This window comes from Ceratotherium simum, chromosome 30 (assembly GCF_057802395.1).
Source record: "Ceratotherium simum simum isolate JZ-2026a chromosome 30, ASM5780239v1, whole genome shotgun sequence".
NCBI classification, from domain to species: Eukaryota; Metazoa; Chordata; class Mammalia; order Perissodactyla; family Rhinocerotidae; genus Ceratotherium; species Ceratotherium simum.
The window spans coordinates 2,611,347-2,638,187 of NC_141929.1; the positions used below are offsets into that span (position 1 = coordinate 2,611,347).

The 26,841-nt window shown below is 46.0% G+C and overlaps 1 protein-coding gene across 11 annotated transcripts in view; it reads right to left on the reverse strand.

Moving 5' to 3' along the window:
* Window positions 1-26,841, reverse strand: part of BANP (BTG3 associated nuclear protein) — a 126,558-nt gene that overhangs the window by 61,861 nt on the left and 37,856 nt on the right. For 8 of the 11 annotated variants that reach the window (XM_087419818.1, XM_014792640.2, XM_087419821.1 and 5 more), the window contains 3 exons: window positions 17,864-17,980; window positions 15,980-16,155; window positions 337-576 (listed from right to left, as the gene is read on the reverse strand). In XM_087419818.1, the coding sequence (XP_087275944.1) occupies window positions 337-576; window positions 15,980-16,155; window positions 17,864-17,980 (533 nt within the window). The remainder of the gene's footprint in view (window positions 1-336; window positions 577-15,979; window positions 16,156-17,863; window positions 17,981-26,841) is intronic. The other 3 variants (XM_004437037.3, XM_087419825.1, XM_087419826.1) reach the window with 2 other exon arrangements.

Consider the following 26,841-nt stretch of genomic DNA (forward strand, 5'->3'; position numbering starts at 1 on the left):
AGCGGAGGAAAGGGAAGGCCCTGGCTCTGCTCCTCCTCCTCCTCCTCCAGAGCGGCCCGAGGACAGATGAAGCCAGCGTCTGATGAAGCCAGCCACATTCCCCAGCGTCTTTCTTATGGGCAAGGCACCAGGCAACCCTCACTAAAGGAAATGCTCACTCCAGAAATCCCTCTCCTTGCTCTGTGACTGGTTCTGACGCCAGCATCCTCTCCAACCTGACAGTGTGGGTCTTGACGCGTCCCTAAAACACTACCTCGCAGGGCCTAGCCTCCAGCCAGATCCTTCCTACGACCAGGGCCTAGGGGAGGTGGGCAGAACGAGAAGGCCCGCACTTACACCGGATCCCGTAGATGGTGAGGGGGTCGAGCTGCTTTTTGCCATGCTTCCCCTGGCCCGAGAGGTTGGACACGGCCTGCACCTCCCGATGGAAGAGGTAGTCCAGCAGCGTCAGCGCCATCTTCTCGGCCGTGCGGCAGTTGGTGCTGATGTGGAGCATGTCGGAGGGTATGATGGCACAGCGCACCCGCATCTCGGGGTTGTTCTCGTCCCCCAGCCAGGTGCCATTGGGGTAGTCCTCTGAGAAAGAGAAAGGGGACGCTCAGCTCAAATACACTCAAGAAAGACATGCCGTGGCGGCTGTTGGCAAATCGCCCCCCAACTTCCAAAGTGCTGGCCAGGAGCACTGGGGCAATTCTATGGTCACCAAAGAGAGTGGTGTGAGTGCTCACGTCTGATGAACAGAAACAAGGACGTCATTCGCAAAAGAGCAGCCTGGGTTTCTCTTGATCCATCTCAGAAAAATGAATGTACCATGCTGTAACATGTAAATGCTCTTCCTCTGCCTTTGACACTGGCTTCCACAGGGGCAATGCCTGCCTCGTTAACTCACGTAAGAGCCAGCAGAACGCAGAGCGCTGTGCACCATCGGTATGTCTGCAGGCTCCCTGACGGCCCTCCCCACAGCGCTCACAAGTCTGATAACGGGAGGCTGGGAGGCCCTGCAGTGCCGGCCGAGGACGCTGCCTGGACCTCACACACAGGCACGAGTGTCTGGAAGGGGCAACATCAAACAAGCTCCAGCCTCAAACACCAAATTCTCTTTACAACTCCAGCAGGTAGAGAGCTTTAAAAAACTTACAGTTTGTGTCTGTGTGCAGCTTTGCCCCACGTCTGGAAGGCAGCAAACGAGAGCCATCTCAGAGTACAAACATCAGGAATTAGAGGGAGGCCGCTCGCAGAGCACACCCCCTCGGGTCCCGGTGGCGAATCTGGGGGCCATCAGTGGCAGGAGGGCCACATGGAGCTCATCTGTCTCTAGGACAACGAGAACCCATGCACAATCTTGCGTTTAGAGGACTCTGTGACTCAAGTTGCCTCTTGGAACTGCTCTGAGAAGAGGCCACTTGGTAGCTGGGCACGTCCTGAGACAAACGATCTAAGTGACGTTAAGCTGTTGTTCTGCACAGCTGAGGAGTTGGCCAGCACAGCGTGGACCAAGGGCTCAAGGGGTGCTAACCTTCCCGCTCTCTCCTCTCCTCCCAGCTGAGTCCTTTCACAAAGACTCAGAACTCCCTGTCCCACTTGGTGAACCTCACACCCCTCCTTCCCTCCTTTGCCCTCCCAGCAGTGAACTTGGACATGGAGCACCTTCTTCTGACCTCCTGCTCAGAGCACCATGACCCCTTCCTCTCCTCGTAGCCAAATCCCCTTCCTTGCCACAAGTGCTTTCCTTAAACCCTGAGGAATGCACCGTTCATGATTTTAGGATCTCAAAGGTTACTAATAACAGAATGAAAAGCCCAAGCCTTCCATCTGGTGGCGGGGGCAGTCGGCAGGAGGAGCAGGGCCTGGTCCCAGCACACTGCGGGTGTCTGGGATCTGAGTGCCCAAGGGGCTGCATGCTCTGCCTGCACTTGACCTCTGACTCCTGCAGACCTTGATATCTTTGAACACGTCTGGAAACAGGCACTGCTCCACACGGGTGCTACACACCCCCAGTGACCTTCAGATTCAGATTTTCTTCCAGGTCTCCCCACACCTAAGCTAGCTACCTCGTCTAGTTGCCCAGTCTGATCTCTCACCTCCCAGCCATTTCCCACAAAGAGCGAGCTTTGGGATGAAGGCTCCAGGGTCAGCAGATGACAGAGCAGAGGGGAGAGCAGCGCATTAGCCACTGACCTCCCTGCCTCCCTGCAAGCAATTTCAGTCTTTGCCTCTGCAAACTGAAAATCACTACATGCCCCAGACTCCAGCTTTTTCGAGGGTAGTCTAAAATGCCAATGCCCAGGGCTCAACATCCATGTGTGGGAAGGATTCCCACTTCTCCACCTTCAGCAAGGCCACAGTGATGATCACAGGACAGACAGGATGCTGACGTAGACAGAAGAGGGAGGGCAGCAAGGCGGCTAGCTCTCCCTCTCACCCAGAGGAGATGCACAGGGAGATGGCCTTCCCACCTCTCTACCTGGGTGTGAAATGTGCAAGTCCCTCTGGGATATGGGAAGGACGCTGGGAGGTACAAGTGGGTTGGCTTCTCTCAACCCCAGATTCCTTCTCTGTGTAACAGCCTCCTGGGTAGCAGGTGCATGTGAAAGGACTTGGTGATTGTTAAACGAACGTTGACTTAAAAAAGCCTCAATTTTTGGCAGAAGGAAACTCCATTTACGATCACAAACCAAAACAACTACTGATTCTGCTTGGAAACTTGGCAGCTTTCCAAACAATGTCTTCTGACCCTAACGTGCAAGCAAGCTAAAGTGCAAGAGAGATCCCCTGTGCAAATATGCTGAAGGTGCAGGGATGTTACCAGGGAGAGTTAAATCTCCCTCAGGGTGACCAGGATCTAAGAGGAACATCCACTTTCTGCTGAGTGACTCCCAGGCTTGTAGGCTGTTAAGTCACGTCATAGCCACGGTCACGGTCACGACTGCTTCAAGATTTCTCATGAAGCAAATTTCTTCATGAGAAGATTTCTTTATTTTGAAATGTCCTGATATTTACATTCCGGCCTCCATCCACAGAAGAGGTCCCCACAACGGGTGGCCAGCCCTGCCTTGCTTTGCCAAAGGCCTGGAGCAGAGCAGAAAGGCAAGTGGCTAGCCTGGGAGCAACTCGCACACACTGACCCCTTCGCAGGCAGCCTCTCCCAGCCAAGTTACTGAGTCATGAGATCTCCATGAACATCAGGCGAGGCTGGGCAACCCCATCGAGAAGACCACGTCACCACTGGGGCGGACCGGTAGTTGGAAGGGCTGCTCAGGGCAGTTGAGGCTGGGCTCCTGCCTTTAGCTAAGGACAAAAAACAAATCACAAATCTGACTTTTGGAACTCAGAGTAAGAGATGAGTAAGCAGCATCATTTCTCAGAAACATGGATGGTTTAGAAGTGAAGAGGTGGTGCCGTGAACATGGGCTCAGACACCTGCATCTGAACGTCGGTCAGCTGCTCTTCTACTGAGCCCACATACAGAGAAACAAAATGGACACGAGACCTAAACAGGGATGTGACGGGACCTCTAGAGGGGCCATTTCAAGGTCATAGCTAGAATACCAAAAAGGTGCCAACTTCTGGGCATTTATTATTTTATCTACACATACTTACTCAGCAACTCCATGCTAGCACTGGGTCTATGCTCAGGATTAAAACCCTCAGTGAACCCAGAATCAGTCTCAATTCCACCAAACAGAGAGGAAGGACTGCACTGCCTGCAGCAGGCAAGCCAGGAAGCAAGTAGAAGGAGGAAGAGGAACAGGCAGGGGAGGGGAGGGAGACGGGAAGAGGAGGGGAGGGGAAGGAGGAGCAGGGAGGGGCAGGGAGTGGGAGCAGCAGCAGAGAGGAGGGGGAAGAGGGAGGGAGGGGGAGGAAGGGAGGAGGGAAGAGGAGGCGGGAGGAGGAGAGAAAGGGTGGGGGGCAGGGGAAGGAGGGCGTGCAGCAGAGGAAAGAGCAGGTGCCAGAGCAGGAGCAGGACAGTCTCCTGGGACCAGGAGGCTATCTGTCATTCAAAACACAGCTAGAGACAGTTACTGGAATCAGCAGACTGAATATTCACACCCGAGTCCCTGGAATGCAGAGACAGCCCCAGGCAACCCAGACAGAGGGACCCAAAGGAGCGGCACGAGCTCACAGAGGACGAGGGGCTGGAATGGTGCCCTCTGCTTCTCCCCATCACTGGGAGGCTCCCAGAAACAAACTCAGCCCCCTCATGCCAAACTTGTCAAAACACACCATCCCGTGTTCCAGTCAGATCAAGCCTGTGAGGTTCAACCCCTTGAAGATATTTAGCACCTCAAGACAGCAGTCCCTGCGGAGTGGAGGTTTGCTCTGCTGAGGGAGGTAAGAACCACCTGGAGAACTTCCTAGAAATGCTGGAATCCTGAGATTCCAATCGCAGCCTCTGCAAGCAGACATCAATGCGCTCAGTGGCTGGCTGCCTCTGCAGCAAATGACCGACTGGCCAGGCTTCCTGCACACCTCATCAGTATCGCCACCTCACTGCTCCAGGTCAAGTGTGAGTGGACAAACTGAAATTCCCGGGTACATCGGATGGACATCTGAGAACCCGAGTCAGCCAGGGAGCTGCCATGGGAGCCAAGTCCCTGCCTCCGTCATGAGCAGAGGGCTGGGAGGGTACAGTGCACAGAGAAGTAGCAGACGGGGGGCGCCACACAGCAGAGGGGCAAAGCTGCCCACCCAGATGGAGGCCAGGGCCCACCTCAGTAGCAAGAGGACTTCACGCAGACACGGTAAGAATGACTGCCCCTGGGAGAATCACAGTAAAGGTTCCAGAAGAGGAAGCAGCTCACACAGGCCTGGGCAGGAAAGGGCATGGAGCCAGTGTGGCTGGAGCGGGAAGCACGGGGCAGAGACAAGACAAGAGAGCACTGGGGCCCAGTCTAGCAAGCCCCCCTTAGCAACAGGGGTGTGACACAATCCATCCATCAGTTCTCAGTGTGCTGAGAACTGATGGATGAGGGTGTGAGGTGCAACAGAGGACATGAGTGGCCACTCCGGAGCTATAGCAGTCCAAGAAGGACCCATGGCATGTGGGTGTTAAATCTCATGACAGGACCTACGGTCTTTAACCCCTTGCAGTTCAAAGCACTGATGCTGACTTCACTGTGAATACGGTCAAACCGAAGGTGGTATATGGTGACACCAAGCATCTCTGCACTTCAGCTTTGGACAGGAGGATGCCACGTGAGCCTGCAGGGAGGGGCGGCAGCATCCTGAGCCATCAGGGGTACAGGGCGATGCCACGCCTGCCTCCCCAACTGCCATCCACACTGCACATGGGCCCATGCAAGGACAAGGGCTGAGGGCTCTCAGCTTAACCACCAACACTGCCCAAGACAGCTGTGGCCTTTCCCAGGAAAACAAGTAATGCTGAGTTCTGCTTAGCAAGCTCCCCATGTTTATATAATATTTTTAAAGCAATGTAAACACTGGACCAGAGCTCAGTGCTGTTTTCCAAACAGTGAGTCAACATCTCATCAAAGTGATACTGAGACTGTGCGTGAGATGCTGGCAGGGCAGCCACGCAGTCAAGGGATGACAGCTCGAGTTCTCTGTAAACTCGCCGTGAACTTCCCTACTTACTCCAACCTGAGACCCAGCTTCCCATCTGGCTGCCCTCCACCACCCCTGTCTTCTCCTTGGTTCCCCACCTTGGGGAAGTATCCTCTTCCACCAAAGTCATGCTGTCTGGAACGTGAGGTCTCGCGGGCACCACCGGCCCCACGAATCAGAGGCTGTGGGGTGGGGCCCAGTCTAGCAAGCCCCCCTTAGCAAGGGGGCTTCTGATGCTCGCTGGCCTGTGCTAGGAGCATCTTACCTTGTCCAAACCCTGTACTTCACCCCTGCTGCTAAAACAGTGACGTGCGAGAGAAAGGGCCATCCTTCTTCCAAATGTCATCCACTGGAGAGCCCACAGTTCCAGCGACAATCAAGAAAACATGCCAGCAGGCTGACACTGTGACGTTCCATTTACATGGATGCGGGAAACAAATGTGTCAAAGCAGATACTTTCAAATTGATTCAAGAAGAAGGAATGAAAACGTGACTTTACCTATTAAACTTAATTCCTATGAAGGCAAATCATGATGTTAAATGAATAAAAATATTTACAAATGAAATTTAAGCCCGATTTTTTTCATGTAAAAAATCATCATCAGTGAGACTGATTAATCAGAAATTACTCAGTACTCATAGACTGAACTCTGCCAACAATGTTGTGGAAGATAATGTCAAAAGGGCATGAAGTGAACAGAAGTGCAGCCCCACCTTCTCAGGTCCAACGTAGGGCACAAGGAACGTGACCCGGAAGAAGCCATGAGGCTGCTTGGATGGGCTCAGTGGACATCAGCTTCAATGTCCCACTACAGCCCTGCTCCCCGCTGACCCGTCTACAAACAAAAGCCCTTCCTTAGTGCTAAGCAGATGGACTTCCAGAAATGTTACCAGAATCTCCTGGAGGATGAGAGATGTTATTTAGACTCCTACAGTAGGTATTATTTCGGAGAACACTGCTCCCCCCACAAAGTAAATTAGCCTAAAAATTAACTTTCTTTATTTTCCCTAACTTATCACTCCAGAAAATAATGGCTTAAATTTCTCTGGTAACATAGGAAATTATCCAGAAACTTTATTTCAATCAAACATCTCATAATTTTAGAAGGCATTCTATAACCTATTTATAACCTACTCATTCCTAACGTCACTTAAACGCCCTGTGAATGGCAGTTGTGGTCATTTCTCAAGCAAGAAGTCTGAGCTAGGCATTCAAGAAATACAGCCTGCAGCAACTCTGACCAACACGGAAGCGAAAAATCATTGCCATGGGAATATCCCAGTGGGAAGAGAGGACCAGGGCTCCACCATCACCATTCACAGGACTCCCAGGAGCACTCTCAGCGCCTCCAAGCTCCCCGGCAGGAAGAGAGGATCGCCAGAGACGCTCAGATGTCACCGGGGTCATGCTGGCCCCCCCTGCTGACTCCGCTCTGCTCCCTTTGGAAATACTCAGCCCTAAGTCACCTCTAACTCAGAAGCCAGAACACAGTCTGGACCCCAGCTTCTCACCAGTGACAATAAATCATGTCTTTTAAACAGAAAACACGACAGAACACCTGCCCACATAAATATTTGAGAAATTTGCCTTTTGATAACTCAGAAAGGGTATATTTATTTTACTAAAATAGATTGGTCAGTTTTGGCATCTGACACAATAGGAAGATTCTAGTGGCTTTATTTTAAAACTACCAGTCAGATTATAAGAAAAATAAACTTGCTTTCTACCCCAATCACTTATATCTTCAATGAAATTAACTGGTACTTCTGAAAACCCTTCAGCAGTAACTTGAATTTTCTTACCATTACAACAGTTCAGAATACAAGTACGTGTTTTGAGGTTCTATTTTAGTGCCAGGAAAGTGAAATGAATGGGAGAACACACCGAGATGAAAAGGATGACCACGTTCTGGTGACTGTCAAGTTTAAATGAAGAAACACAGCCACCTGCGTTATGCTTCCTTTGCCCACTTGTTGACAGACAGACATGGTCCCTGAGATCAGGAGGTACATTCCTTCCAACAATGCCAGTCAGCCTTGGTTCTGAGTCACTCTGCCACGCCTATGGCCTTGGCTTGAACAAACCTCTCTTCGGATGAGAGCTGATGGCATGAGGCAAAGACAAGACAACATTTACTTAGCACCTACCATGTGCCAGGACTTCACATGCATTACTGCAACTCAGGGGCTCTCTGCTGGGAAAACTTGGGCAGCTGAGCTGACTCGACACAGATGTGTCATCACTCCTCCAAAGCAAACAGCAACACCCGAGTCTGTGGACGGCGGCTCTGCATACATCTTGTGTACCAGCTCATCAAGTGCCAAGGCTGGACCGTCTAGAAGGTTGGTTACCAGCCATCCCAAATGCCATCTTGCTCCAACCAAGCCGAACTCGCCGCCTCGGCTCTTTCCAAAGACAACGTGGTTCTGCCTGTGGTATCCTGCCCACCAGCCACGTGAAACATCTCAGAGTCATGGTGTCCCATGGTGCCAGCAGCTCTCATGGAGGGAAGGGCAAGGGAGCGAGTGCCCACTTCTCGCGAACACGCTGCTTGGCCACACTTGTGGGTTCTGAGCATGCTGTCTTTGCTCCCAGATGCCCCACGTCCTCGCTGAGAGCTGCCTGTCCCAGGTGGTCTCCGGTAGCTATTACTGAGACTCTACATATTCAGTACTTTGTAGCCATGAGAGGTGACTAATGACGTATTTCAGTCTCTACCCAGAGGATAACAAACAAACCAAAAGAAGGCAATACTTGATGACTCACTAAATGCTCCAGGGTTGTTCAAAGACTCAGAACATGATGTCAATTCCACAGCACAATAAACTTCACATTAATCTAGTTCCTCAAGGTCAGCCTCAACCGTCTCCAGGCAAGTTTTCAGAGGACAGATTCATGGTCATGAGCTGGTGTCAGGTTGTATTTTCCATCTATACCAAAAATTAATTTTCATTTGGCTTTTGTAAAGGCCTGCCCAAACTGTTTATGAATTTCAAAAGCAACATACTGCATAAAATGGAAGAAATGGTTCCAAATATGAATGGTAATGCAGAATAAATCCACATAGAATTCACAAAACAGGAAGTCTCAGGTCAATGTCCTGACCCCTCTCAGGCTGCATTACTGTAGACATTCATCATGGCTCAGAGGGTTTCCAAGGCCAGGACGTGGATTAACCCTAACTGCAAATAAGGGATTTCTTCCACCCAGGGTAGAGAATGAGAATCCTGTGTGTAATACATGAATTTATTGTTGTGCTACTTACAATTATCTGTCCCATAAAAAAATCACGCGTTGAGGTATTCCAGGATCCTGGGGGCTATTTCTACTTAGGTAAAAATAAAGCTACATTTGTCACAACATGTCAACTTTGGCCATCTGCTGGCTAGACTGCTATGATGTCATATATAGATGCTTCAAAAGAATCTTCATCCCTACCATGTACCCATGGGTATTTAATGAACAACTGGGATGGGATGGGAAGGGGGCCAGAAAGATGAAAAGACCAGGGAAAGGTGTGGATGTCCTGAACCGCGTGATGGCCACACATCGAGAGGACAACTGCGAAAACCAGGTGGCTTCCCAATAGGTCGTCCTTTCTATAAAATCAGGGATTTCATAATTATGTGAAACAGAATTTGAGAATTTCAGAAATCCATACGGTTGACATTCTACAAACTACAAATTACACAGATTTCAATTTAGAAATGGTACATTCTACCATTTTCTTTTAAAATGTTTTTCTAGTATGGGCTATTTTTGCTTCATTTTGCTGTGTTTTTTTGAGTGGGATGTTTTAGATCAACAATCTATTAAAAGATTTACCAGTAAGGCTCAAACATTTCTTAAAGTGAAAAAACTATTCAACCATCCCTGAAGTAGAGTCTACGCATGGCCGTGAGCCTGAGTTCTCTGTAACTGAACACCACCAACGCCCTGATGGCTAACAGCCATCTGAACAGAGGAAAGGAAGACCTAAATTATAACTCCAGGTATCTTGACCCAACGATTCATATCCTGACCCAGCCTCCCTCCTCCCATCCTTCTGCACTCCTGAAGGCAGTAGTGGGCTGCAATTTAAATTATGTGCACAATTCTTCTGCTTCTACATTTCTTTGCTATCGATTATCTCATCAGAATCATAATTATGATCTCTCCCTTCTCTGAAACACTCCTGTAAAAGATCTCAGTGTCTCCGCCATGTCCATGAGCAGAAGGGGTGGAGAGAGGGGAGCCTGACTCAACCCAGGACCTCCCCAAGAGAGCAGTCAATGTCACAGGGCGAGGGTGGGGGAACGAGTTAAAGGGACGGGACATCCCGTAGACACCCATGTGTCATCTGAAAAGGCACAGATCAGTATACTTCATTTACTCTGACTCTCAAACATTCACATCTTTCATGTTCCCTAAAGGAGGCAGAGGTCAGAAGACTGAGAATTTGCTCTAGGAGAGTCTTACCTGCACATTCGGAATCCAGGACACCAGACAGGTACGCACAGCACATGCCAAAAATACAACCAGCACATCGGTGCCTGTGGTGGGCAGAATTGTAAGACAGCCCCATGACCTCCGCCCTGTGATCATGCCACGTGGCAAAAGGATCCCACAGATATCATTAAAGCAACTGATCAGTTGACCTTAAGGTGGGGGAGACTCTCCGGGTGAGCCTGACCTAATCACGTAGCGTTTTCTCCACTGATGGCAGAAGGGAATAATGGAGATGTAACTCGGGAGAAGATCTCCTCTGTGAGATGTAGGGGCCACGGGGCAAGACCCTGAGTGCAGTCTCGGGCCAACAGCCAGCAAGAAAACCAGGACTTCAGCCAGTCCTATAACCCAACAACCAAATTCTGCCAACACCCTAAATGAGCCTGGCAGCAGATTATCCCCCAGAGCCCCCAGATAAAGACCCAGCACGGCGACACCTTGACTTGGGCCTTGTGAGACCCCGAGCAGAGACTTCTGCCCTCCAGAGCTGTGGGATGATAAGAGGTGCTGTTAAATCCACTCGGCTGGTGGTAAAGGGTCAAGCAGCACAGAAAACTAACCTGCCGTCACAGCACCCAAGTTGAAGCCCAGGTGCTCCTGTGAACTTAAAAAGGACCAATTAGAAAAAGGCTCTGGGAGGCTGTAAGCATTTGCCCAAATGAGCCCTGGGCTCCGAAGCTGCAGGACCCATTGTCCAGTCCTGCCTTCAGAGGCTGCAGGGGTTGGTCAGCCACAGAAGCTACTTTAGGAAATGTGTCGGGTCAAGCATTAATACGAGGATTATGAGGTATTGATGAGTTATTTCCAAAACAATATTAAATCCACGTTCATGGCAATCGCTGTACTGCCTTTCCCAGCTTTAAGTTCACTGACAAGCTTTAAAAGCCCGAGTGCTCAATCAATCCTTGAGCTGCTCCGGACCCAGGCCTCACACACCTCTCCTCCGACCCTCATCCTCGCTGCTCCCAACTCAGGCTTCAAATGTTCCAGTGCAAACATCACCTTCACCACATCCCTCTCCTACACCAGACAACCTCTGGAGCAAACAGCATTAACTTCTGGAGTAAAAGGATGAGCCCAGGAAGAAGGGCTGCCACTTTTAAGACCGATGGAAGAGGCACCGGCCAGGGATGCATGGTGGGGGTGAAAACAGGATGGGCGGGACTGAGCGGCTGGCTCATGGAGAACAGCCTCGGATGAGTTGAACCAGCCTTCCCAAAACACGCCCTGGGGGCCAGTCCTTCCGCAGGGACAACACAGGATACTCGGAACCTCGCACCCATTTCTGAGCCCTTATAAATTAAGGCGTTTACACTCTGATCATGAACCATAATCACGTGTGACACCTCCAGTGAGTGTCAATAACATGCTACCCCTCCGGCCAACCCACAGAAACTGGCGGCCCACCTCTCTGCTTGTAGAGACAGTTAACTTTGTACCTGTAGGCCAAACACCCAAGCTTATCTGGGAGTAATGTGACATCTTTAAGCTATAAACAAACTGATAATTTGGGGTTTTTAAACTGGCAGTTCACAAGGGTTGAGTTACATACAGGATAATGACATGAGGAAAGGGGAAGGAACAAACGGTCTTTGGGACTGGAGTCAGTTCTTCCCCCGCCACTATGACCACACCACTGACTGAGGGGCAAGGCTCAGGCCCTGAGGTCAAGTCCTGGAGCCACAGGGCAGGGCCAGATGGGCCTCTTTCCATGTGAACTCCTGCCTGCTTAGCTTGAATGTCGTCGTGAGCTCAACAGTGACTAAAGCAAGTGTCCAAGGGTACCCTGGTTCTTTGGCACAAAGGAGTGGGAACCACTGGGCACAGACAGGGTATCCCCAGTCAGTGTCACACACTGTCCATTCTGAAACAGCGTGAGATGTTGAAGTGACGTCACCCTTCTCAGCCACCTTTCTCCGATCTAGGATAACCTCAGCACTCACTATACCGTCATGCTCCAAGACCTACTGACATTCTTATACCAGTCCGTCTTTACTAACTTGGTTTTATTTTGGTCACTAACCTACCTGTAATCCTCCTCTTAGCAGCCAATTTATGATTGCCAATAAAATATGTTTAACACATAAAGAATTTATGCAAAAAAAGTTTATGTAAAATAAATTCTATAAATAAATTCTCAAGAAATGTTTTTGGCTCAATTTCCTTCCATACAAACGCATGGCTGATGTTTTATGAACAGGGAAATTTGTATTAATCTCAGGTTACGGCCCCTGACACCCTCCACCTCCCGGGGAACCTACGTCAGCTCCAGCCGCCGTGACTGACACCCTCCCACGGGAGCCGCTTCTCCCAGCTTCCATCCCACCACCCCCGAGCACACCGCAGACACTCAGCATGTACGACCTCTTCCTGACGCGCAGGGACACTCCTGAGGCCCGCTTCTGACAACAAGTCAACTATAACTGAAGTGCAATCCTCCTCCACTAAAATGAAGTACCCAACATCTTATATGTAGCATGAGTCAAGTTTTATAAGAATTATCACATGTATAAACAGCAGGAATTAAAACTCTTTATTAAGATCTAACTAAATCCCTTCATTAATTAACAGAGCCCATTTGGGGCCCATTTTAGCTCACTTGTCTCTCTGACTCAATTAGCCAGCTTAATCTTTGGACGATTACACGCCACACCCTTTCGGTACTCACCAAAGATAGGAGTAAACTCAGACTAAACTACCAAGGGAAGAGAGGAGCAGGAACTAAGAACTAAGTTTACTGGTCACTGCTCTCAACAGTTAGCACTTCTTTCTAATTCAAATAGAGTCTGTGTCTCGACAGACGGAACTGCCTAATTAAAACACTGGGATGAAATGATCTGGTACCTTTGCAGTGTGATAAAGTGACTCTAAATTTGATAGAAAATGGCATGGCAATTCATGCAAACCATTTGGAATTCTTAAGAAATAACCATTTTGAAACCTTTGGCTCTTTAAAACTACAGACATAAATATTTTTATAAGAAGATAAGAACAATCTGTCTACTTGCAGCTCTGGACTCTTATCAGGAACTAAAATGATTCAATCTGAAGACGAGCCTATGGCCCTTTAGCACTCTGCATATTAATAATGCTTCTCTCATAGAAACTAGCTGACTTGACATTCTCTCCCGTTGAGCAAGTTGTTCTAGTCTTGGAGGAGGACGCAGCAGGGAAACAGCTAATCCAATCCTCAGTATATTCATAAATCTCACAGAAACGTTTAACAGATGGTACCACTATAGGTCGATAGTAAATCTGATACAAGAGACATTACATTACGGGATTAGCTCTTTTTCCAACATTTGCACACACGGCAATCAGTTAAAGACGACTCCATCTGTCTCCGTATCATCTTCCACAAACCACCGTGCCAATTAAGGCAGCGTGACCCAACTTTCTCATAACATTGAAACTGCTGGGGCAGACATTCCCAAGGACGGTGTCAGTGAAACAGATTTATTACAAAATGTTTTCTCTTACTGAAATGGTAAAATAAAATGGTCCTAAATTATAACCTTTTCTTCAAAATAAAGTAAAATTTAAAATCAGAAAAATTTCCCTAATTTGTCCCAATCCTAACAACCTATATTACAAGTCAAAATCACATTTGATGGAACAATCAGTTTTAAATGTGGTTATAAAACTTTGCTCAAAGCCTTTCCTAAAGAAGAATGTTTTACACAAAGTGTAGCACCTCGCAGCCAAAGAACTTAGACTCAAATACAAAAAAAAAATCTGTATTTCTTCTTACAGATATTAATATTACTAATAAGCTCAAAATGTGATTCCTTTTTGTATGTTCATTTTGGTGTCAGTCTGCAGTTTCCCCCACTGAAGTATATTTCACATTAATTATATCACATTAAGAAACCTAAGTTAAGGGGCCAGCCCCGTGGCGTAGCGGTTAAGTGCACGCACTCCACTGCTGGCGGCCAGGGTTCGGATCCCGGGCGTGCACTGACGCACCGCTTGTCAGGCCACGTTGTGGCGGCGTCCCACATAAAGTGGAGGAAGATAGGCACAGATATTAGCCCAAGGCCAGTCTTCCTCAGCAAAAAAACGAGGAGGATTGGCATGGATGTTAGCTCAGGGCTGATCTTCCTCACGAAAAAAAAAAAAGAAAGAAAGAAACCTAAGTTAAAAAGATGACTTTTTGTTTGTACGATAACCCCAGACTCTCCCAACATTATCAAATGTTATGTTCCTTGGCTGATACAGTTTAAACCAAAGAAATGTTAGCCCTAAAGTAGGCAGCCAGATCTGTGTGGGTATTTACCCAAAATCCACATAGAAAAAGAGTAAGAACAATTAGTTTTCTCTGCAGTTGTTACGAATGTGATTTTCAGTCAATATCCATTAGGATGAAATCAGTAGCATCCCTCTTTTCCTCAAATTTAATGTGTAAAATAATCCTAGTTGCCCTGACCCAGAAACTCCACTCATAGACATCAACCCAAGAAAAATGAAAAGACAGAGCCACACAAACCCTATATACAAATGTCGACAGCAGCACTATTCATAACAGTCAAAAAGCAGAAACAACCCAAGTGTCCACCACCAGAGGAATGGATAAACAAAATGTGGTTCATCCTTACAATGGAATACTATTCAGCCATAAAAAGGAATGGAATACTGATGCATTCCACAAACGGATGACACCGTATGATTCTATTTATATGAAATGTCCACAGCACATAATTCCATAGAGATAGAAAGCAGATTACTGGTTGCTGGGGCCTGGGAGGAGGGAGAATTGGGAGCAACTGCTATGTGGTTTCTTTTTGGGGTGATGAAAATATTCTGGAATTAGACAGTGGTGATGGTTGCACAACTGTGTGAATATACCAAAACCACTGAAATGTATGCTTTAAAATGGGTCAATGTTATGGTATGTAACTTATATCTCAATTGAAAAAAAAAAGGTTGCCCCTAATTCTCTTCTCTCTCCCTCTTACTCTGCCATCCCAATCCTAGCAATTTATGTCAGAGGTGAACGAAATTTTGAGAGAAACACTGTTTTCAATGTTTCAGATATGATAAATCTTTCTAAAAGGAAAATCTCTGTTCAGTAGAAACATCTACATTGTGTTTTTAGGAAAAGTCAATGACTCGGACGGAGAAGCAGAAAAACCTCACAAGTTCTTACTAGTAAACGAATTACAGGCTTTATAACTCCGTTAACACAATGCTGAATCTGTCTGAGTGCCCTCTTTTGCCTCCGTGCTGCAGGAAGTCCTGTTAGGAAGCATGTGTTACTCCCAAAGGCATAACAAAACGGGCCAGGTGGTGGGAATGCTGTAAAGGGCACGCCAGGCAGGCCGCACGGATCCCAGGTACCAGAGAGGAAGAGGGCAGAAACCCTAGAGTGGATGAGATATGTTCACTTGGAGGCTAGCGGCCACGAGGCGCCCTCTGAATTTCAGTCGGAGGAGGAGGAGGCGCGGCTCTCGGCGTGAACCCGACCTGCACGTGAGGTCACCTCTGAGGGTCTGCATCGGGCCCTCCTCAGAGACGTGGACAGACCTGTCCTCAAAGACAGAGAGCAGACTACTAGCTATACCACTAGTTATAAAAATCACAACTGTCTGTCATTAGAAAGCCTCCAGAACTTGATTAAATCAGTGAAAGTGACTGGAAACGATTATGTAAATCTGTATTAATGTGGAAAGGTTTCTACTCTGCAGTGGCAACAGGCAAGTTATAAAATCATACATATAGCGTGCTTGTTTTTACAAAGGAAAAGCCCAGAAGACTTGGAGAGATCTCTAGATGTGGAATTTTCTACATTATTATCACTTTCTTCATCATTTTTCTATTTTACCACTTTTTAAAAACAATAAATATATATTACTCTTCTAAAAATCGGAAAAAAGCCTGTACCTCCTGCCGTTCGGGCAAAGGAAAGGCAAGGCTTTGCGGGCGCACCTTCGGAGTTTAGGGTGATGAGGGTGACGTTGTTGCCGATGTTCTGACTTCCCGACTGTCCGCAGTTGGAGACGGAGTCGCTGGCCTCAGACCCGCTCTCCCCGTCCTCGTTGTGGCTGTCTTCTTGACCAGGTACCTTCACCACAATGGTGTTCTGCCGACGCCCAGGAACCGCACTGAGCAAAACAAAAACACCAGCCATGTTGTGAGAGCAACACAACCCACAGAGACTAGCCCTGAGTCACTGCAATGCTCTTCCCTCCGTCATTGTCCGAGAATCTAACTCTGCATGGAACAACGGGTCACAAGTCCTCCACACAGCTCTTTCTACCAAGATGAATAGCAATTTCATAGCAGGAAATAGTCTGGGGTTGAAAGAGACTGTATGGAATTTAAAACGTTTAAAAAAATGTTTACATCACCAAGAAGTGAAATCCCAGCTCGCTGTGCCTCAGGCCTGAACGCTGCTTTCTTGTCACAGAGGTGCCCCTGCGAGTGCTGACATCTGAGTAAGTCCCTCTCAGGCCATGTCACAGGAGAGACTGAGTGAGAGAAAGCGTGCCTTACACTGAACCCATGCACTCTGCACCGCAGACCTTCTAGAAATGACTCAGCTGGGGAAAATGCAGTTATCACTCCCAATTACTCCCAATGACAAAAACCACTGCAGTGGACTTAAAAAGCCAGTCAAGAATCTCCTAGCGGATATTCTCACCACCACAAGGGACCCTGACATGGAGCAATAAGATACCCAGAAAATAGGACATGAGCCAGCTCCAAAAAGTTCTCAAAAAAGATGATCTGGAGACTACCATGTGCCTTTGTAATGACCCTTTCAACTTCCCTTCACGAAGACTGCTACACACTGAGAGAGGGACAGAGCCAAAACTTCTCTGTGTATAAAGCCAAAACGTAATTCAAATCCTGGCCACGCCCAGAGGAGGGAGCTGCTCTTTTTGGACTTGATTCCACAGGCCTGTCCAAGCTGACCTTGCTCCTGAACACTTAGAACCTGACGGCTGACCTCCACCCAGGCCTGCGAGAAGCACGCCAGCCCTGCTTCCTCTCCCCCCACAGATAGCCTCGGCCTCTGGGCATCTCGAAACCCGGCCTGGGTCACAATCTTTCGTCCCTTCACCCCACACGGCAGCCCTCAGCACCGCAGTCGGGCTCTTAGGGACCTGGGCTATCCAACAAAGAAAACGGGACACAGCAGCAGGAGGAACAACCTGCAGCAGCTAAGAGAAAAAGCAAACAGAACCGCGTGAAGACACGGAGAGGAACAAAAGCCCAACGGCCCCCTCAAGGCATGTTACTGGGAAAGCCAGTCCACTGGGCAGGCCACGTGCAGTGGACTTCACTGTCACACGACGGTGGGTGACAACACCTTTCATGCACTCCCATTTCTGACCGAGGTTCCATTCCACATGTCTCAGAAGAGAAAGGTGTGAGAAAAAAGCCATCACCTCGAAATGCCATCACTCAGCACACATGGAGGGTGTGTGTTGACCGGACATGCTGCTGTGCAGACAGACAGACAGATGGGAGTGAGCAGTGAACAGTGAGAGGATCTAAGAGCTCCACTCACCACTGTGAAAACACAAAGCAATCTCTCGATGAGACACGTGAGCACCGGACACACACGTGCCACACGCCGCGTCTCCCCTAACCTCTCACCCTCATGGGGCCCAGCCGTCAGCACACGGCCTAGGGCCTGGCACCCCTCCCCGACACTGAGCCACTGTGGGCACTGCCTGTTCCCCCGGCCCATGTGAGGACAGAAATGACTGATGGTGCCCAGCTCGGAACACTGACTTGTTCTCGAGGGGACGCATCACAGTGGCAGTGGCAGTGAAAGGTGGGGTTGGTGTTGTGGCTACTGACTTGCTAATGATATTTTCCAGGGAATCCGGTGCCCTGCTGCTCAAGGGGTCGTCCATCTTGGCTACAATGGCGTTCTGCCGATCACTGTTGAGTATTACTGTAGTCTGGGGGACGACGCTAGGGAACAAAAGAATCACAAAGAGAAAGAAGACCTTAAAACAACAACATTCATTGTAAGAGCACATAAGAGTAATTCAACACAGTCACTCCCAATGGCCTGCCCTAAGGGAGGGGAGGTGGCCCCACGCAGAAATCATATTTACAGGAATTTACAACTTACTCTGGGCAAAAATAAACTGGAAATGAGGATTTCTTTAATACAGAGTTTAACTTTCCTCATTATTGGTATTCTCAGTTTGCATAACTGGATAATACGGGAAAGCTGAGTTAGGAATATTTAAATCTTTATTTAGAATAGATCGAGAAGTCACAAGCTGTTATTACGAACAGTTAATAAGGTTTCTGAAGTAGCATGTTTACATGAAAAACAGCGTGATATTTTCACTCATTCCATCCCAACAAATTCCTACATGACAATTCTAGGCTTTTATAACCATTATATTTATCAGTATTATTCCAAAATGTTAGTGCTCCGGAAAGACAGTGTGAATCTAACATAGGGACTGTGGGCAGAATCACAGATCACCTCCAGGCTCTGTTGGGAAAGTGTGTGAAATACAACCAAAGGGCCTTGCGTGTTTGCTGTGAAGGAAGATGATTATACCAACAATGGAGCCCTGACCACAACTTCCTCCAGGAAGCACTGAACCTCTAAATATGCAGCAGCCAACAGCTTCTCTCAAGGCACCTCCTCATTGAGAGATTTTAGCCTTTCATCTTCTGGCCCTGAGCACTTATGGCCACAGGAAATTTCAGAGTCTGCTTTGTTGTGGAGGTTGGAGTGCGAAAAGAAGGCGCATTTGAAATGCACAGTAATATTACCCGAAAAGCACGCCATTCTTGGATTTCACTCTCCCAAAAACTCAGGGGAAACATGGCTGAGAAGACTTCACGTAACCAAAAGCACATGTGAAAGTCTAGCCCAGCGTCACAGCCACCCGGCTGTTAAACACCCCCTCCCAAAATGGGGGCACAAATGGCACCATTTCATGCCCAAGTAAATCGTAGGACCACAAGGTGTTTCTCTAAAATAAAGTGCATTTTGCTCAAAGGTATTATTATTTTTTCAATTATTCTATTTGTTCCTTGGTGACACCAAAGTAACCCACCAAATTCTGACGACCTATCCACAGGTCAGGCACCAAAAGCAATCCAGGTGACCTCTGACTTGGACTGTGGTCACATACAGGCTTTGACGATTTAATGCTTCTCATAGATCAAAACAGAAGACAAAATGGTTTGTAGGAGTTTGGTGTTTTCCCAAAGCGTATTCTGTGGAATGCTCGTGTCCCCCAGGATCCCCCACACACAGCCATTCCCATTCCCTCTCATTCCACGAGCAACTAAATAAGGACGATTTGGCTGAGTAGACAGCCGCCCCCTACCAGAAATCGCAGTGGACACTAGCACACTGAAGGTCCAAGAAGTCCTGTTGGAAACAGACTAAAATTATTCATGCCACCATTGCACAGAGCTGTTTGACTAAATATACCTCTTCCCCCTAAGGATTCTTATTAATGAAGATTAAGGAAATGATGTTCTAAGGCAACCAGCCTCAAGCTGGAATAAATGTAGCCCCAGAGGTACCCCAAGACTTCCAAGGGGTTCCTGGATGTGGATAGCTCTCAGCAATTCAACTCCCAGATCCTCACCTTCCAGAATGTACTATTTCCTAAAAATGCTTCTCCTTGAGAGAGCACCTCTGGAACAAAGAAAATGTGTTTGTTCCCTTTCACAAAGCCTTTTCTCACTTACAAAACAAAATTACCCCTCACTCTAATCATACTAAGGTGCACTGTCCATCCAGGATGTGCAAAACCAGGTCCAATCTGGACACCGGCCTGGGTGAGAGAAAGCGAGTGCCTCTACTGACCAGCGGGAAAACTCTTTGGTGAGTTATTGGTTTACAACTCTTTGCTTTCAAGAGAACTGACGGAGGACCTAGTTTTCAGCTCACAGATCATCAAAAATAATTTTTGACGATAGGCCACGAAGATTTTTGGCACAGAACTTGAAGAACTCAGGAACTCTTTCCTCTCCCACATATTGATTTATGGGAATAAAGCTTCTCTGAACTTAAAACTATAAAAATTAAAAACAGAAATGGAACCAATACTGAACCCTGCCTCATTTTAAGTGATGTCATAACCATCCACGGATTCAGGAATTACCTAAAACTAAAGCCCATCCATCTCAAGAATACATTCCCAATATTGGATCATTAAGAACTAGTTATAAACGAGTAATACATTTATGTTGTTTTGCTCAACTGTATACTAACAATTGTAATGAGAACTCAATTCAAAAGAGTTTTTTTTAACCCTTGGGGTCTTATGGTTACAGGAAATAAATTTTTCAGCTTCAATTTCTATCCATATTTCTGTTGCAAAGGAGTGTGACAGCCTGGTTGACTGGATAAAATTTTGTGAGGGAAAAGAAATGGGAATGAAAGTTCAAAAAGCAAAAGTAACAATGTAAAACTTGACTGTCAAAAGCTTATTCACAAGATATTTTAAATGAAGGATGGTATTTAGATTACAATGGAAACATTGAGACTGAGGACCTGGAAGCCTTAGGGGACGGCAGAGCACAGATGGAAGGCACCGGCATCAGAGCCACCAGGGCAGAGCTGCGGGAGGCCCAGAGACCGGCACCTCAAGCATCAGCAAGAGGCCACCTTCGCCTGCGTCAACACGCAAGTTTAGGGCTCTTGACCACAGCAGTTCATGTCAGTAATCAATACACCAAGCATTCAAGGAAACATTTACTCAAATTTGTTGTAAAGGGTTTATTTCTATGGCTTGCAGGTTAAAGATTAAAAAGTCATAGAAACCAGGATCCAAAAAAATACTCTTAGGGATAAGAATAAATTAGCATTAAAATTTTCTTTCCAATATCTAATGAGATGAGCAAAATATAGTATTAAACCAACCCCCTCAAAATAACCAACTGCACCAGAGAGATGGGAAAAACCCACTGGAGCAAACTTCAAACCAGCTGCTTGAGAGAGAAGATTCTGGGGCAGACAGGCTCTGCAGGCTCAGGTTCTCCCCTGCACCCCACCCACAGAAGCCATGCCTGCACATTAACTAAATTCTGTGAATGCACACTAACAGTCCCAAACCAGAAGAACACATTGGTTAGGAATGCATATTCTTTCTTCTTCTTTCCAAGGAGCTATAGAAATGACTACTAATGAAACAGGGAGAACTGACTCCCAGGTGGGGGCAGGCGCTCTGCGATTGCACTGAAGAGCAAGGGAACTGCAGGTGACACCCAGGGGCAATGAGCCCTACAGCGGGACACTGAACACTCAGGAGACACCAGTGTCCTGATCTTGGTCTCCAATACGAGTTTCCAACAAAAGGAGAAATGGCTGAGTTGAGGACTAGGGCAGGGAGCATACAAGATGAGCCTGGAGCATCTTGTGGTGCCAGAAAATAAGCAAGTACTCAAACCAAACAAAAAACCCACAATGGTTTCAGGGGAGGGGTCAAAGGGCCACAGGAGTCAACTGAGGGAGTCCCAGTGGCCAAAGATGGAATAATTTAAGCAACAAAATAAAGTATTATTGGATTCTAACCCAAAGCATAAAATAAGTATGCATGAGTGCACACTGATATAAATGATTGACTAATACATGGGGAAGAAGGGACAAATCTCCCACGCAGAAGAATAACAAATCATGTGAGCAGATGCTCCGCCTACCAGCTGCAGCGTGACTCCCTACCCTATAAGTGGGGGCTGCGCTTAGAGACGTCCTTTCCAATAGCACAGGATAGAAGGAGTGGGAGAGGACAGCACTGTGCAATGGAGAAGCCCGGCAGGCACCCATCAGCCCAGTGATCCACATCAACACAGCAGTGAGAAGCCATGGTGACGGCATGCACCCCTGGTAAGAGGGGATGAGAAGGTGCTTCACCTCTGGGGTCCTCCTCCCCAATCCCACAACCCCAGTCTAACCACAAGAAAAGTATCAGACAGATCCCAACTGAGTGCATTCTACAAACGCCTGACCAGCCCTCCTCACAAAGTCATAAAAACAAAGAAAGTCTGAGGAAGTATCACAGACCAGAGGACCTACAGACATTTAAAAGATAATATGAGAAATACTATGACAAGTGTTATGCTAATAAATTCCAGAATTTAGTTGAAAAGGAAAAATCCTTTGACAGACTCAAGGTAAACAACACTGACTCAAGAAGTTCTACGTTTATTAAAGTTCTATATTTATTAAAGAAATTTAATTCATAATTAAAACTTAGGCCCAGATGGCTTCACTGGCAAATTCTGTCAAATATTTAAAGAAGAAATAAAACTAATCCTATAGAAACACTTTCAAAAATAGATGATGAGGGATGACTGCCCAGCTCACTTTTTGAGGCTACCATTATCCTGATAACAGAACAGATAGAGACATGTCAAAAAAGAAACCTACAGACTAATATGTCCCATGAACAAAGACGCAAAAACCCCTAACTAATTAGCACACCAGTCAATAATATATGAAACGGGTAATACACTATGATCAAGTCAGGCTTATTATAATGGAAATGCAAGGTTAGTTTAGCATTCGAAATCAGTGTAATTCACTATAGCAACAAAACCAAGAAAAACCATACGGTCATCTCAAGTAGATACATAAAAAGCACGGGAAGATCAATGCCTGCTCATGATAAAAACTCTCATGAAATAAGGAATAGAAGGGAACTTCTTGAACCCAATAAAAAGCATCCACAAAAAACTGACAGCTGACATCATACCTAATGGTGAAGACTGCGTGCTTTCACTCAAAGATCAGAAATAACGTAAAAATGTAAAAAAGGGTACATTGTAATGGAGATCCTAGCCGGTGCAGTAAAGTAAGAAAAGATATAGAAATTTGATAGGAAGTAAAACTTTATTTAAAAGTAATACGACCACATATATTTTTTAAAAATCCTATAGAAAAGCTACTAAGATAAGCGAATTTAGAAATGATGCAGCATAAAGGTCAGTATAGAAAAATCTATTGTATTTTATACACTACCAATGAACCACCGGAAACTGAAATTTAAAACACAGTATCATTCGGGCCAGCCCCATGGCGTAGGGGTTAAGTTCAGTGTGTTCTACTTTGGTGGCCCAGGTTCATGAGTTTGGATCCTGGGTGCAAACCTACACCACTCGTCAGCCATGTTGTGGTGGTGTCCCACATATAAAGTAGAGGAAGACTGGCACAGATGTTAGCTCAGGGCTAATCTTCCTCAGAAAAAAGAAAAAAAAAACCCACAATATCATTTATGATAGCATCTACAAGTATGAAGTACTTATAGATAAATTTAACAAAATATGTATAAGAGCTGTACACTGAAAATTATAATAAGACACTGCTGAGAGAGATTAAAGACCTCCCTAAGTGGAGAGGTGTACCATGTTCATGGATCAGTAGACTCCATATGTTAAGATGGCAATCCTCTCCAAACTGATCTACAGATTCCACACAATCTCAATCAATGAGTTACTCTAACACTAGAGAAGTACTCCAAATTATCAGAACGTGCACAATCTATTAAAACATTTGGCTATATGTTTATTATCTGCTTTGGTTATTAGGTTGTATCTCTGAATCATCAGATTATGTTAACAATTCTCTAAGTTGTATGTGTGTAAACTCTGTTTTCTTTAGTTAGTACTAAGCCCTGACATGTACATGGTATCATGATTAGGTGACCAGAAGTGTGCAGCCGTGCAAGGTAGTGTGGACCAGTCAGGAAGAGAAATCCTATGTACACAATTAAATGGAAACATCAAAATTTCAAAATTTATAAGGAAAGAATTAAACAAGTCTCTCATGGCTGAGACCAAACCATTTCTTCACAGTTCAAACAAGCTTACCTTCAGTGTGTCATACTCTAAAGCCTGTGAAATGCTACATTTTGACTGAGAAGGTCAATGACCCAAAACTGGAAACACTGAACACTGATCACCTGGCCAAGATGGCTCATGCTCCAGCATGGAACAGGGATGCTCAGGAGGAGAACTCTCTCCCCCCAGAATCCCTGAGGGCTCAAAACACTAGGACAGTCTTTCCACAAATATCCAACACTTGAAACAAAAGACCACCTGGGAAATAAAACAGAGAATCAGCAACCAGCACATCAGAGGGAATTTAAATAATTTTTTGACCAAATATTTCAATTCTCTGTGGGTCAATAAAGGAGGAAAAGTTGAGAAGAAAAGAAAGAAAATTTCCCCCCTCCATACATCTTACATGACACATCTCTCTAAAAGAAAAACTTTAAAATAAATCACTTTATTTTTAATTTTGAGTATTATAAAGAAGCCTCTGATGTACTACAATTGTTTTAAAACAGAAGACACATTAAGCTCTAAAAAAATTTTAAGCTTTTAAAAATAAAAATCTGTTATATGTCAATTATATCTCAATAAAAATAAAGAAACTGTGCATAAAAAAATAAAAATCTATTGCTTTAAAAATAAGAAACAATTTGCAACAACATGGATGGACCTGGAGGGTATTATGTTAAGCGAAATAAGCCAGAAACAGAAAGACAAACAGCGCATGATTTCAGTAATATGTGGAAGATAAACCACAGGAGTGGTTTATCTCCGGACAGATAGGACTGTTTGGTGGTTACCAGGGGCTAGGGGGGTGAGGGGGGGTGGGCACAAGGGGTAGAGGATGCACTTATATGGTAACTGACAAACAATAATGTACAATAAAAAAAATAAATAAATAAGAAATAGCATTTTTCTAGTTAGTTAATATGTTTAGTTAATGACAACAAATAAACCCAAGACACTTGGGTTTTGAGTTGCTCTGTGACTTATCAAATCATCTGGCTCTACAAGACACTGCCGGACGAGCAGGTAGCCATCCCTCACTCTGTGTACTGCCTGTGTGCAGTCACACTGGCCTTCCCTCAGTCAGCGACGAGAACAGCACCCCACATCAAGCTAGCACTCCAGGCTCAGCTATGTCCTACCTGCTGTACGCTCTCCAAACAGCTCTTTGTCTAGCCCCAAAGAAGTGCAGAAAAGTCATTTCTACATTTATCTATATAAATGTCCCTGCCCATACACTTGATCCCTTCAGTCCACATAACAAAGTGGGGGCCCTTCCTGAAATGCTCACAGCCGGGCATTATAGGATGAGCCCACTACAGCTAGACTTCCGCAACTCAGCCCAGAACGCTTCAGCAGTCTGCCCCTCCCAATACCAACATGAAAACAGCTCTAGAGTTAAAATCTCAAGTCTCTACACCTAGAATTACAATTAAGCCAAGTCCAAATTTACGGTACACTTGCAAAGAAGAAAAAAGCACCTACCTAAAAGAAATTCAAGTCCATTTTTCTTTTCCTCAAGTAGAACACAATTGTTGATGAAATCCCATCCAAGTAACCTCACATTTTTATTACAAACGAAAGAGAAAGGTTTTCATTCTTTCTTTCTTTTCTTCTTTTCTTGAATTTATTTAAAGAATCTCATTCAGGTCTAGAATCTGAAAATCTGGATCCAAAATGCCAGCTGAGGTTGGCAGCAGTCCACTGCCTTCTGTGCTCCAGGGATTAAAGAGAATAAATAAACAACACTCAGAGCTGATAATCAGCATGTCCTAGTTCAGGCCAGTTTTAATTAGAAATAACCAACGGGTGAGTGGATTTCAGTGTGCCCCACAGCTGCGGGGCTGGCGCTAGGCCACGTGCAGCCTTTCCAAACGGCAGGGCACATGGCGTTTCCGTGGACAGCCTCTCACCCACTATCCAGAGGCTCACTACAACTGAAGAAACCCTTACAGCATCTGCATTTGTCCTGGGAGGTGACACACAGACTTCCCAAGAAATCTTTCATGACAAACAAAAGTGGGCCTAAGGAATCTTAGCTTATTTTTAAAGGCATATGATTTGGATATAAAATAATCTAGGACTTATATACTTCTAACTTTTATTTTACATATCTGAGGCCCAAAATAAATAATCTGTAGAATTGCCTTATTACTCAAAATGTTAACCAATGTTTAATTGTCTTTAGAGACTTTTCCTCTTCTATGCTCTACTAGCCACATTTAAGACACACAATTCTCATTTACTTAGATGCGTTCACACATTGGCAACTTCCTACTTTAGAATATAGAACTTCCTTCTATTAACCTTACATTAACTTAGTAAGTAATGGTTTTATCAACAGTATTAATGAACCTCACGCCAATATACAATAAGTGTATTCTATAATGGGTTGATTTTATCTCACCAACACGATTCTTTAAAACCAGAAAAACTAACTGATTTGGATTAACTAAATTATACATCTGAGTCAGTATTAGAAAACTTTACTTTTATTTTACCACTTTTTTACTTTTATTTTAACACACAAAGAGAAATCCAAGAGAGGTCTCTAAATGATAAAGTCTTCCCCCTGGCAGAGGGAAGCATGGTAGAATTTCTGACCAGGAAAGTTGCTAACAGTGTCTCCCCACAGCCCTGCAATCACTGGCATGCTGGAGAAGGCCGCAAAGACGGTGGCTCCTTGCGGCCTGGAAATGCCTTCATTCAAGGGAGCAGCTCCATCATCCGACAACTCAAAACCCAAAAGATCATGGCACACCAGCCAGGAGGGACAAGCTCACCAGAAGCAGTGCCAACCTCTCCCTGCCCACCCGCATTGAGTGTGGGGGGCAGTTTTATCATTAGAACTGGAAGGGAAACCTGATGCCAAGGAGCCCAAAAGCAGGCCCAGGTTACCTTCCCGGAGGCTTCTTCTTAAAGACGAGGAAACTAGAAACTGAGATTCAACACGACTATGACTTGGCTGAGGTCACCCAGCAGTTTCAACCCAGGATAACTTGTGGCACGCA